General features: G+C 43.2%; 1 protein-coding gene across 1 annotated transcript in view; it reads right to left on the bottom strand.

Annotated features, from left to right (window-relative positions):
- LOC138052477 (uncharacterized) overlaps positions 1-12,500 on the bottom strand; it is a 43,298-nt gene that overhangs the window by 7,942 nt on the left and 22,856 nt on the right. The window contains exons 9-17 of the mRNA XM_068898986.1: positions 11,722-11,964; positions 10,877-11,453; positions 6,550-6,776; positions 6,211-6,476; positions 5,427-5,988; positions 4,685-4,982; positions 3,792-4,133; positions 1,997-2,663; positions 53-427 (exon numbers count right to left, since the gene is read on the bottom strand). Coding sequence (XP_068755087.1) covers positions 53-427; positions 1,997-2,663; positions 3,792-4,133; positions 4,685-4,982; positions 5,427-5,988; positions 6,211-6,476; positions 6,550-6,776; positions 10,877-11,453; positions 11,722-11,964 — 3,557 coding nt within the window. The remainder of the gene's footprint in view (positions 1-52; positions 428-1,996; positions 2,664-3,791; positions 4,134-4,684; positions 4,983-5,426; positions 5,989-6,210; positions 6,477-6,549; positions 6,777-10,876; positions 11,454-11,721; positions 11,965-12,500) is intronic.

The raw sequence follows: 12,500 nt of genomic DNA, 5'->3' as shown, positions 1-12,500 counted from the left end.
AAAATTCTCAGCGACTTCCAGAAGTAAAATGGTCACTATTTATTTCCATTACCTGTCTCTCGGATGGGAAACCTTCGTCAAAGTAAAGATCCATCAATCTCTCCAGCCCTCGTTCAATGTTTCTTCGTCTCACCATATCACCGAGTTCCTCTATGGTGTCGTTAACAATCAAAGAAAACTTTCCACGGGAAATATCCAAGCAAACACCATAAATCTGGTGACAGAGTTCATGTACAGGACACTCGCACAACATCTCACAGTGCGGGCCGTACCGCTCGAGCGGACAGCCATCCAAGCATTGGTAACCTTGGTAACCAGGAGAGCATGAGCAGTTGCCATGGGTCTTCATGCACGGACCAATCACGTGTCTCGAACACACAGGACATGGATTCTCGCAGTTCTTGCCGTAATAACCGTCTTCACAAGGCTGTTGAAACAGAACCACGACAAAGGTATCTATTACATGCTCTCATAATTAACTTAAATTACCCCACTGTTGAACAGTTCAACCGCATTCTGTTCACATATGATCTTGACTGAACGAAAAGTAATTTTCGTTCTAAACAGACGTTCTCGATCTCAAAACCTAACGTGCATGTTTAGTGCTAAAACGCATTTTCCAGTTTAGAGCTCTGTGATGTTACCGGGTTGAGGCAAAGACGACGGTGTCCTCTAAAAGGCATTGACTCAAAATAGAAACTTGAGTTATCAGTGAGCTTTAGCTTCGCGCTTACAACAAACGGCAAACGTCAGGATGAAATTTGTGTTCCGCGAAAAAGCATGTAAACGCATTCGACTTCACTTGATTTCTTTTCTGTTACCAAGAGACATTCAGAAGAGGAAAGTTAGAACAAGAACACCAGCCTGCCGTTTGCCGATTCACGTAAACGCAAAGCTGAATCTCTGGGGTCAGACCCTGTCGCTTTCCAAACGCGGTCTGTGATTGGAGAAGGAAACAATAGATATTATAATTAAGTTTCGATATAACGCGCGCTCTGATTGGTTAAAACAGTGTGCTTTATGAAATTTTAGGAAATTCGTCAATTTTTTTATTGTAAAACAAATAAAGAAACCTCGCCTGTGATCTGTTCTGTTGTAAAGCACTTAGGAAGCGGATCCGCTTCCTGTGTGCTTTACAACAGAACAGATCACAGGCGAGGTTTCCTTATTTGTTAAATACAACAGAACAATGCACCTAGGGCTCCCTGATAACAAAAGAAGCTACAGCTCATAGGGACCAATGAAAATAACGGTCTGGAATAGTTATAGGATTACTCGATCTCTCTAATGCAACCACTTCGCGATCATACTGACTCTTTATGTCAAAACTGCTACTAGCGACACTTAAAAGAAAATAATGGGAGTCAGGGTGGTTTAGCGGTTATCAACCGCGTCTCCCACCTCTGTGAACCAGATTCAACCCTGGCATCGGGTCACAAGTGGGCTGAGTTTCAGTCGATCTCAATCTGACTCCGAGGGTTTTTCTTCGGGTTTTCCTCCCTCATCAAAATCGACTCTCAGTCAATTACATCCGGGTGCGGGCGCTTACCCTCGATAGGGATAACCTCTGGCATCCTTTCCTTTCATTGAGTTAAATGAATAAAGATGCTATTACTATTAAATGGAGTCTATCGCCGACGAGGCCAATTTTGAGCATTTCATGACGTTGTTTGCATGACATTGGACAAGAATCACCTAAAAAAGCAACCAAAAGGAAGAGCTCTTGACTAGGAACGAACAACTTGTACCACACTTTGAGTGATCCTTTTCTTAGACTTTTTAGATCAATGTCCTTTTTTGCAGCTTTATTCAACCGTATGTGACGAAAACGGAGACATCGTGCGTTGATTGGCTAAAAGAGCAATTTTTGACGGGAAAGCTGTTCTAAATATAGAAAGCAAAGTAATTATAGACGGTCTGAGAAACTGGAGAAATGGGAGTTGTAGACTCCCAGCTCATGAGCTCTTGTTTCAACACACACTAACGTGATATTTACCTGATCACATCTGGGTCCTGTGAAGCCAAGTTTACAAGTGCAGGTGCCAGTTTTGGGGTCGCATCCGTTGTTGTTATGAAGGTTACAGTCACAGATGTTGTTACAATGAACGCCGAACCTTCCACTAGAGCATTCATACTCGCACTGGTTACCTTCATACCCAGGGGGACAATAGCACTCGCTATTGAAGCGACTACAGTTTGCTCCATTACGACAAATGCACTTTCGTGCGCAGTTCACTCCAAAAAACCCCTCCGGACACGCAAGGTCGCAGTTTTGCCCTTTGAACCCGGCAGTGCAGGTGCACGCGCCGTTCACGTGATCGCACACAGCACCGTTCTGGCAGGGGCAATTTCTGAGGCAGCCGTGACCGAAAGATCCCTCGGGGCAAACACTCTCGCAGAAGACTCCTGTGTATCCATTTGCGCATCGACACGTTCCAGCAGCCCTGTCACACGATATCGTATTAGAAGCAACACACTGGCACGTGCTGTTGCAGTTGACACCATAACGATTCGCAGGGCATGCGTATTGACAGTATTCACCGTAGTAGCCCGGTTTGCAGGTGCACGATCCATCGGTGAAATTACAAGCGTAACTGTTCTGACACTTGCAACGCTGGCTGCAGTTTTTGCCAAAGTAGCCTTCCGAGCACTGCTGTTCGCACCTGATAATTACAATAACACATGGGTTGAGGTCAAAAGATAAAAATGTAAACTGCTTTGTTTCCCTAGAGCGATTTTCAATCGAGTATCGAAAGTAATTAGCGAATTGCTTTGGTTTTGCATTACGTCACTCAGTGATGGGTTGAAAGTTCTCGCCACTTTTTCAACCAATCAGAAGAAAAACCAAAACCAGTCATGGCTCACGCGTCCACATTTTCCCGCGCTTTGTGTCGGCTACTTGTTATTACTTCGTATTTTGATTGGTTTAATGGATTGTCTCCGTCCTTTTTGATTGGCCAAAGTAATTACTTTGCTTTTGGTTTTACGACACTCAATTGAAACTCGCTCTATCAAGCTAGTTCATCAGATTTGTCCAGAAATGCAGGTCATTAGATGCATGGCGATTTTAACAAGCGCCGCAACTTGTCCCCGTTGCTCTTCTCCCCAACTTCAACATCACTTGCGTCTGCAAACACACAATTAACGTCACGAATTGTCCCCTTCACTTCGGTCCTTAAGCAAAGAGAAACTGCCGAAGCAGCGGTCATCCTCACCGAAAAAATAACGCTGACCCTTAAGGCGCCCGCAAACGAGGATACATTGTTTCCCCGAAATATTTCCACGGCGCGTAAACGAGGAAACATTTGCTGAGGAAACAAACAAATGTTTCTTGGGACCACAAACGGGGAACACTTGCTTCCGCAACTTTGTTAACGCGTTTACGGGCGCCTTTACCCTTACAGTTACCTTATTGCTACAAACAGGTAACAAATGCTTAGACTTAGAGGGGCCCTTCGTGTTGGATATCAAAATTGGGGCTTGCATCTAATTACATGCATTTCTTGATACAGGTGCAGTTTACAGAGAATCCACCGTTAATAATTAACAATAAGACCCGTGGCCCTTGAGGGCGAATAAATGGTAAGCAACGGGACAAATCACATCGCTGGCCCATGATATTCACACGGCCACACCCTTGGGGTCTATTGGGAAGAATGGTTTTACTGAAGTTTCCCACTGCTGTGTACGACAGTAAATACGAAAATGGCCCAAACATGTGACTTTGAAAACTTTGAGGTGATATCATTTGCGAACAACATTTGATTGGTCACCTCCAAGTGGATTCTTACTTGAAGCCCTGATATCCAGGTCTGCAATAACACACGCCTGCCACAGAATCACACGAAGTAATCTCTGTGTTATTAGCACTGCAAAGGCACTTAGAAGCACAGAGCATCCCATAATAACCGACTGGGCAGCTATCCGAGCAGTTCAAACCAGACCATCCCGGTGAGCAAGTGCACGAACCATCCACGTGATCACATGACGCACTGTTCATGCAGTGACAACGCTGTGCGCAGTTATCTCCATACTGTTCCAATGAGCAAGCTTCCATGCACTGTACACCTTGGAATCCACGAGGGCAAGAACAAGTTCCATTTACTGGATCACATGACCCAGGACAACGGCACCTGTTGGGAAAATTGAACTGACTAAAAACAAGTCACAGTCACATGGAAAATTAACTTTGCCACCTCGATTTGCCAGGTGAGAATTTTTTGTAACCAAAACATTCTATGTATTTTCTTATGTAGTCAACTTTCGTATTTTTTCTCCCTGAACCAGCAAGGATACGAGGGCGGGATGTGCGAAAGATGTTCAGCTTATTCATTCACGTCACCAGCAGCGTAATCGGTTTACGTTTAGTATTATCAGTTTAAGGGCACCAAAGAACAGATTTGCATAAAAATAAACAGTTCACTTCTCAAAAGAATCGTTTTTGCTTCTAATTATAGCCATTGCTGTCTCTCCGAACATCACCACCGTCATAGAAAAGTCAACATGGAACACGCAGTCAAGTTTTGACAAGCCACCGTGGTCAGTGATATTACTGACATACGTTAAATCCAACCGGTGATAAGATCGACATCATTCAGTTAACTGTATTATATGCAGGAGCTGGTACAACGTTGAGAAATTTTTATTTTTCGCACAGACGATGTTAGACCTAAAAAATACTGACCTTTCAGAACAATTGACCCCAAAACGTCCAGAAGCACTACACGACTTCTCGCACGTTTTTCCAGTCCAACCAGCTAAGCATTTACAGAGCCCAGTCTTGTAGTCACACTGGGCCCCATTCCAACATGAACATTTCCTACCGCACTGGGGTCCATAGTAACCAATCGGACAAGGCCTATCACAGAAGTAACCATGGTAACCCGGATCACAGGTGCACGAGCCGTCTGTTGCGTTACATGTTCCATGAAGACAAGAGCAAGATTGAAAACAGTTGCGACCATAGGATCCCTTGGGACACTCTGGTGGGGAATCAAATTAAGCATATTAAGAAGCGCAATAACTGTACGAGGGATATAAACTAAACAACTTCCCTGGCACCTATTTTTATTTCCATTACTCTTGTTTGGTTAAGGGGGGAGTGGGCTATGCTCGCCCCAACTTTTTTTCCTCCAAAATTGTTTTCTCCTAAACCTCTGTCACTCCCTTCACGCTTCCGTAATCGATACAAAAACCTAGCCCCCACCCCCTCCCCAACTTTCACACATACTCCGCAGCCCCTGTTCAAAGCTACACACCAAAGAATAACTGAAATGGCGCTTGTTTAAATTTGAAGTATGTGCCCTATGTGCCTTTCAATAAAAAAAACTGACTCATGATCCGAGCACTGTTATGACCATGCCATGTCCTGTGGTACGATATACATATTTGATGTAAAGTTACAACGTAAAGGAAACAGTTGTCACCTTTTTGACATTGGAGCCCAGTCCATCCTGGCCTACACAAGCACTGTCCTGTCACATGATGACAAGTTCCGCCATTCAAACAAAGGCATTGTTTTTGACAGCCGTTGCCATAGTAACTTGCATTGCAAGCTTCCAGGCAAGAACTTCCTCGGTAACCTGGAGGACAAACGCAATTTCCTGAGGCTTGATCGCATGATTCGTTTCCGTGATAACATTTAGGACAAGGCTGGCCACAGGTAGGACAGGCCTGGTCACAAAACGACCCTTGCCAGCCTCTAGCACAAGTGCAGTTACCAAACTCTGGATCACAATCCCCATGATGGCACAAGCACGACTGAGAACAGTTAAATCCCCACTTCCCAGCGGGGCATGGGACGTCACAGTGAGGTCCTGTAAAACCCGGCTTGCAGTGACATTTGCCGTCAAATGGGTCACAGCTGACAGATGAAAAAGAACGACAGCTGCATTTGTAGGTACAGGTCTGCCCATAGCTGTCTTTACCACATTGTTGATCACAGTTAGAGCCCTGATAACCAGGTAAACAGAGGCAGGTGCCAGTAGTCTGTTGAGGAGAAAACAGAAAAAATCTTAGCTCACAGCCAGGATTATTCTTGCAATAGAAACAAACCAAACATGGTCGCGGACGGATGCTAAGCCGTTTTATTCTGACAAATGTGAACTATAACTCTAAGCTTAAAGACAGTTCGCTTAAACGCTGTTCAACAACATTTGAGGTTGAAAATAGTAGCAGCGTGTCTTTCCATATAAGGTCTCTTTAATGTACCTGATTGCACCTTCCACACATGCAATTGTTATGACAGTTCGGTCCCCAAAAGGAGTTATTGCATGGTACACTGCAGTCAAACCCAGTCCAGCCTGGAGTGCAACGGCATCCAACCGCTTCCTGACAGCTGCACTCACCATTCACAGGGTTGCACCGTGCACCATTAATACAAGTACAAGGAATGGAACAATTGCTTCCCCAGAAATTCTCTGGACAAGACTTGTTACAAAACTGGCCATACCAACCGCTCGTACAGGTGCAAGACCCTAGCAGAGAATGAAAATAGCAACAATGAATGAATGAACGGCATGGGATAGATCCATTGTGACAAAAACAAACCTGTCTCTCGATTACAAGCTGCACCATTCTGACAATTGCATCCCTCAGCACAGTTCACCCCGAAGAGTCCCCCAGGGCATGGGTGATGACAGAGCACCCCTGTCCAGCCTCGCCGGGTACAGTTACATGTGCCATCGTGTCTGGAACAAGTTGCATTGTTTTTGCATTGACAGCTTTGGCTGCAATTGTATCCATACGTTCCTGAAGGACAAAGCTGTTCACAGTTGCTGTAAAAAAAATCACACCGACAATCAAGGAAAACTACTCAATCCACACAATGCACATACAAAACTACACACTAGGCATGCAATCAGCCTCTTAAAGGGCCACTATGATAAAAAAATCACCACCTTTTTTCCTTCAGATTTTGAAAGTGTGATTGCTTAACACATGACTGGCAAAATTTTGAGCTTTGATTTTTATCCAAAGGTTTTTGATTTTGAGTGTAAGTTTTGGATTTCACGGTCCGCCATTACTCACGTTCTAAACTGACCGATTGGACCTCAGAGGGTTGAATCTAGGGAAAAGCGGCATCATTTACTCACTAGCCTGAAATTTCAGCGTGTAAACGCAACTTATTATAATTTACACATGCGAAACACGAGTTTAAAAGTCTGAAAGCCCGAAACTCCCGTGCTGCATATTAATTCAGTCGCGTACACACGCTTTGCATTTTTACACTATTGAATCTTTGACGTCATTTTCTCCTCGATTCAGCTTTCTCAAGATCTTATAAGTTAGTAATGGCGGACCATTTAATAAGAAAATTCCAGTTAAAATAGACAGGTACCTTTTTCGAATCAAGGCTTAAAACTTGGGTCACTTACTTGGGTCACTTACTGTTTAGTTTTGAAATCCAAAGAAAAATAAACACTGATTTTTCGGTCATAGTAGCACTTTAAAGACTCATTGTCGAACGGCATGCCTTGTGCGCATTTGTTTATGTTTTTATTCTGCTTGATGTAGCCAACCACTCGGGAGGAACTAGTACCAGATGGCAGACAGAAAAAAATTAAGGATACATAATTAAACCTAAAGCTAACTATTATATCTTATGAGAAAGAGTTCGAAGGCATTATGAGAGGAATTATGGCTCATGCTTAAACGAAAAGTGGGCAATAATTATCGAACTCCAGTGATCCCGAACTGACTTCGGTGACTCAGATCTCTGAGGTTTTCTTTAGGATATCTACAAGTCACACAGTTGCCATCGTCACTTAATCATGGTCCAACTGCTCAGTCATCCACTGGTGATTTTCACCGTCGACATGGCAAATCCGCGGACGATATATCAATAAAGATTAAATAAACAAAACTGTTTATCTGTCCTGTTTTCTTCTGTCCTCAACAGTCTTTCCCTAAACTAACGTGTGTCAGTGGTTACTGGTTGGAAAGCCAGGTAACTGGAGTTGTTTCGTAGTTAACAACTAAGAGCGCCCGTGTTGCTAATGGTCAGTTTGTAAGCGCACGCGCAGTAGTTCCTTGCATCGTACTCGTGGCGTTTATGGCAGCGTGAGGAGTTCTCTCCTCCAGCGTGGTTCGTAGCGAGTTTGTTTTGGCGTTCTCTTGTTTTTCCTCTTTCTTCGGCGACCCTTTCGATTCTACGCTTCTTTCACGTTCTAGCACACCTCGGGCTACTCACAAAAGCACTGCAGCGTCTTTGGATATGCAAGACATGGATTGTCAGGCAAAGCAATCAATTCTTCAGTTGCGACAACCGCCTCAGTTTTTCAGCCAATGTTTACCATCTCAAGTGAGACACTTTCTAAGGCGTTTTCCCAAGCTTTGGGCCAATCGCTCCAGCAAATTTCAGCGGCATTTCAAGCGAACGGAGGGTCGAATTCGACAAAGAGCTCTTCCACATTTCTTTCGTTTGATGAGGCACATGTGCCAATCACGGCTTCAATCTATCGCTTCTAGTTTGTTATCAACATCAGGTAACGTCGCTGTTCCCTCTTTTTCCACCGTGGGAAACCCTGGGGTTTCGTCAGTTGCTCAGCCACCAATCGTGGAAATTTCCGCACCATCATCCTTCGTTTCTCCTGCCTGGCCTTCGACCGGTAAAATTTCCAACTCATTTTCGTTCTTGTCTCCCACGTGGCCATCAACTTGCACTTCGTGTACTGCGTCGTCAGTCGGAGAGGCTTTTGTAGTTGGTTCGGGTTATGTACAGGTACCAAGTAAGCTGGTTAGACCTTTTGGTGGAAAGCTTATGGGAACAGGAGACTGAGCCCCATACGTCTTTGGATGACAAATTGGTTGTTGCTACCGCAAGGAAGTGTGCGCTGGAGATCACCGACATTCTGACTTGGATTCAGGCGTTTACCATCTACGCCTGGATCTTCTAGTGTCTAACTAGGAAACTATATGGTTCACTTAGGCGCTGGGCAATTCCGTCTTTGATATCTTTGAATGAACTAAGTGTACGTTTATAATTCAATATCATGTTTTAAGGAAGTGTGAAATAAAGTCTTGTCTTGTCTTGTCTTCTGCAGTGCTCATCCAACTGGCCGCCTGGTTGAACTAAGATATTGCATTTAGGAAGGCCGATGCAAGACCCAGATCATATCATGCTTTGGGTCACCTGTTGTTTGGGTTTCTTTTGCTTTCTTTTGGTTGGGGAGTTAACTCTCACCTCCAGTTTTGATCCTTGCATTCATGTAACTATTAAGCTATTGCAAAGTCAATGCATAAGTATGTCTCTCCAGCCTTCGCGTTCACATTAAAAGTTCAGGACTTTTATGTGTCCAAACCTGACGCTTTCCGACAAGGTTGTTTTGTTTATATGGGCTGCGGTTAAGGCCTCTCTTTGCCCAATCACTGCAAGCATGGCTCATGTCCATCTCTGAGGGTCCTCGCACGTTCTTCTCTTCATTGACAGGGCTGGGCATCCTTTATATAACTCATTCCCGGTTGTCATCATTCCTTCAGTCAACATTACAAGCAGCAGGTACATTGTATTTCCAAACAGTTCACCGGCATTGTTTCCGCATTGGAGATCTCTGTAAGGTTCTCGTTTTCTATTGCCTTAGCAAAACAATTATTTATTGTTTTACGTTCAGTCATTTTAAGTGAAACTAAAAGATTTCAAAGGAATGCTTAATGCCACATTGTCTTCCTCTTGGCTTTGTTAGTTTGTTTTGCCATTATGTTCGTCTCTAGTCTGTCTACCCTATATGATTAAATCATGTTTGTAATTAACGTATTTATCGAAGTGAGCCCTCTACCAGATGAGCGTTGTAACTCTTAGGGCCAACTTCGGCCTCAAATATGTTTAAATAAATAAATAAATAAATAAATAAATAAATAAAAAAATAAAAAAATAAATAAATAAATTCAAAGCTTATTTCCTTGAAGAAACTATAGAATCAGGACTTGGGCGATCAGAAAATTATGCAACTAAAGAATGCTTTCATCAAATTAAAATAGCCTACCCAAAAAAACATAAGAGAGGTTTCTGAACCAGTGATTCTATTACTCTTGAGAATAAAACTGGGAGAGAACAGCAGCACCTCTATTGCTTGATGTTTGAACTACTTGGCCAACTCATTATGGAGGCTCGAAAGGGTTTTTTCTTGCTACGGTGTTTGTGAAACGATGAAAGATACCAAAGAAGGATATTTCATAGTGTAGGCAAACTATAAATGTCTTTGCAACTCTATTGTTGGGTAATAGCCATTTCAGAAAATACCATAATACTCCTTGTTTGTCTCCCCAAATTTTGCATAAGCATTGTTTCCAGTTTCTCTTGGAACTTACAATGATCCCAAGAGAAAACAAAAACAACGCTTATGCAAGATTTGGGGGGGGGGGGGGGGGGCAAGTGGCCTATACTCTAAGGGCACTTATGGCGTCATATCAGTTACCATGGCAACATACCAGGTCCACAAAAAGGCCCATTCAATTTCAGTTTTTGAAAATTATTTCAAAAACTAACTCGGTGACCTACCGTTTTTGTTTCTTTGCTGGAAATCTCCCTAAGTTAATTAACTTGTCAGAGAGTATGACAAAAAGTTATCTAGTTGAATTTAAGATACATAAAAAGGGCGTTTTTTTATTTGAAGTGCCATCGTGAATGGTACGTGCATGCAAAAAACGAAGATAGGTCACCAAGCAAAATTTCGATGTGAGGACACTGCTATGCTCAGTTGGCATCTTCAACCTCTCACGTTTTTTGGGAGGCACTAACAATACAATTTTACACAGACAGCAGTTCCTCGGCAAGTTCATTTGCCCTGTGAAACCCTCAGTATAGGCCAACATGTCCTCTACATGTAAATTTTCATTAAAATTTATCTCTGTTGTTGCATTTCTATTACAAACTTACTCGCCAATATATCCAGGTTGGCAGACACACTTCCCTGTAAATCGATCACAATACTTTGCATGTTCTGAACACGAGCAGTTGAGGGCACAGTTTTCACCCCATGTGTTCCATGCGCAAGGCCTGTCACACACAGTTCCTCTCCACCCCAATGAACAGCTGCACAACCCGGTTACAGGATCACAAAATGCCCCATTTTTGCACTGACATCTCTGGGAGCAGAGGTAACCAAAGTATCCAGGGATGCAAACGTTTTCACAGTACCTTCCCCAAAATCCCCTCCTACAGTTGCAGTGACCAGTGGTGATGTCACAGCTGCCGTGTTCTGTGCACTGGCATCTCTCACCGCAATTGTAACCAAAGTGACCAGACTTGCAAACGTTTTGACAGAAGTAACCATGATAGCCAGGTTGACAGGTGCACGTGAAGGTATTGTTGACCTCTGAACAAAGGCCACCATTACGACAAGGGTTCGAGGAACAGCCAAAGTGTTCACAACTTGGGCCATGGTAACCATGGTAACAGTGACATGACTCACCACTTGTGTTGTAGTGTGCACCATCGCTGTAACCATCTATGACTAAAGAGACAATGTAATACAAAAAAAATTCTTGGATTGAGCTATCACAGGTTTATTATCATTAAGGGGACTCTTCTCTTTATTTCTGTCAAAATTAAATATATGAAGAGAGCTGAAGCAAATCAGAGAATTAAGAGACAAACAAATTTAGTCTCGCCCATTTTTATCCCATTGCTATCATGTTTAACCGTGCTTGTAAATGTTACTGGACAGGCGCAGGTGTCATCACAAAACGAACACAGTCCTTTCAGTGCTCTACGACTGGTACCTGGTTTTCTCAATCTACGTGTTTCTTTAACACAGCCAGCATTTTGTCCACAATTTTTGTCTCCAATACAGGGTTTGCTTGTGTTTGGGAAGTTGCCACTGGATGCACACATTTCACTGCTTAAATAAAATCCATACAGTTCCATGCGTAGGCAAATCCAGTTTTTCCAATGCCATGGGTAGATTCGAATCCCGCGGGCTGGGGCAGCAAACTCCAATATATGCTGAATCACACTTGAGGCATCTAGTTGAAACAAGGTACAAATTAAAATAACACAGGTTGAAGTTCCTCAAGTCACATAATGATCAGATAAAATGGGATCCTTTTCTTCCCCTCAAACCCTTTCCCTAATTCATACAGGTAAGATTATAAGAGTGTTTTTCACGAGACGTCACAGCAGCCATGTTGGTGTTCCTAAGCAATGGGATGTCGGTCATGATGGTGTTCCTACTGATCCTCCAGGAAGTAACCTCTATTACCATGCAAACGTGAGCCAAACAGCCTATGCAAACATCGTTAAAACGTACGTTAAGTGCACGAGCTTTAAGGTTGATTTCCATATGATCGTAGACGATCGCGGATCGCAGATCGCAGTAAGTTCTGCGATCGTTTGCGATCCTGCCATCATATGGAGACCAAAGTTCTACGATCGAAACGCATCCCATAATATTTTAAATTCTGACCCATGATTCAACGCTTCTTAGCAACAAAGCCCGAATGTTCGTTTATGTTCGTTACTCTGTCAGAAACACCAAGTTCTCTCACCAGAGTGTGGAAAG

The sequence above is a fragment of the Montipora capricornis genome, chromosome 6 (assembly GCF_036669925.1).
Source record: "Montipora capricornis isolate CH-2021 chromosome 6, ASM3666992v2, whole genome shotgun sequence".
NCBI lineage: Eukaryota > Metazoa > Cnidaria > Anthozoa > Scleractinia > Acroporidae > Montipora > Montipora capricornis.
Note: the sequence above shows the minus strand (reverse complement) of the source record. Positions and strands in the feature narration are given on the sequence as shown.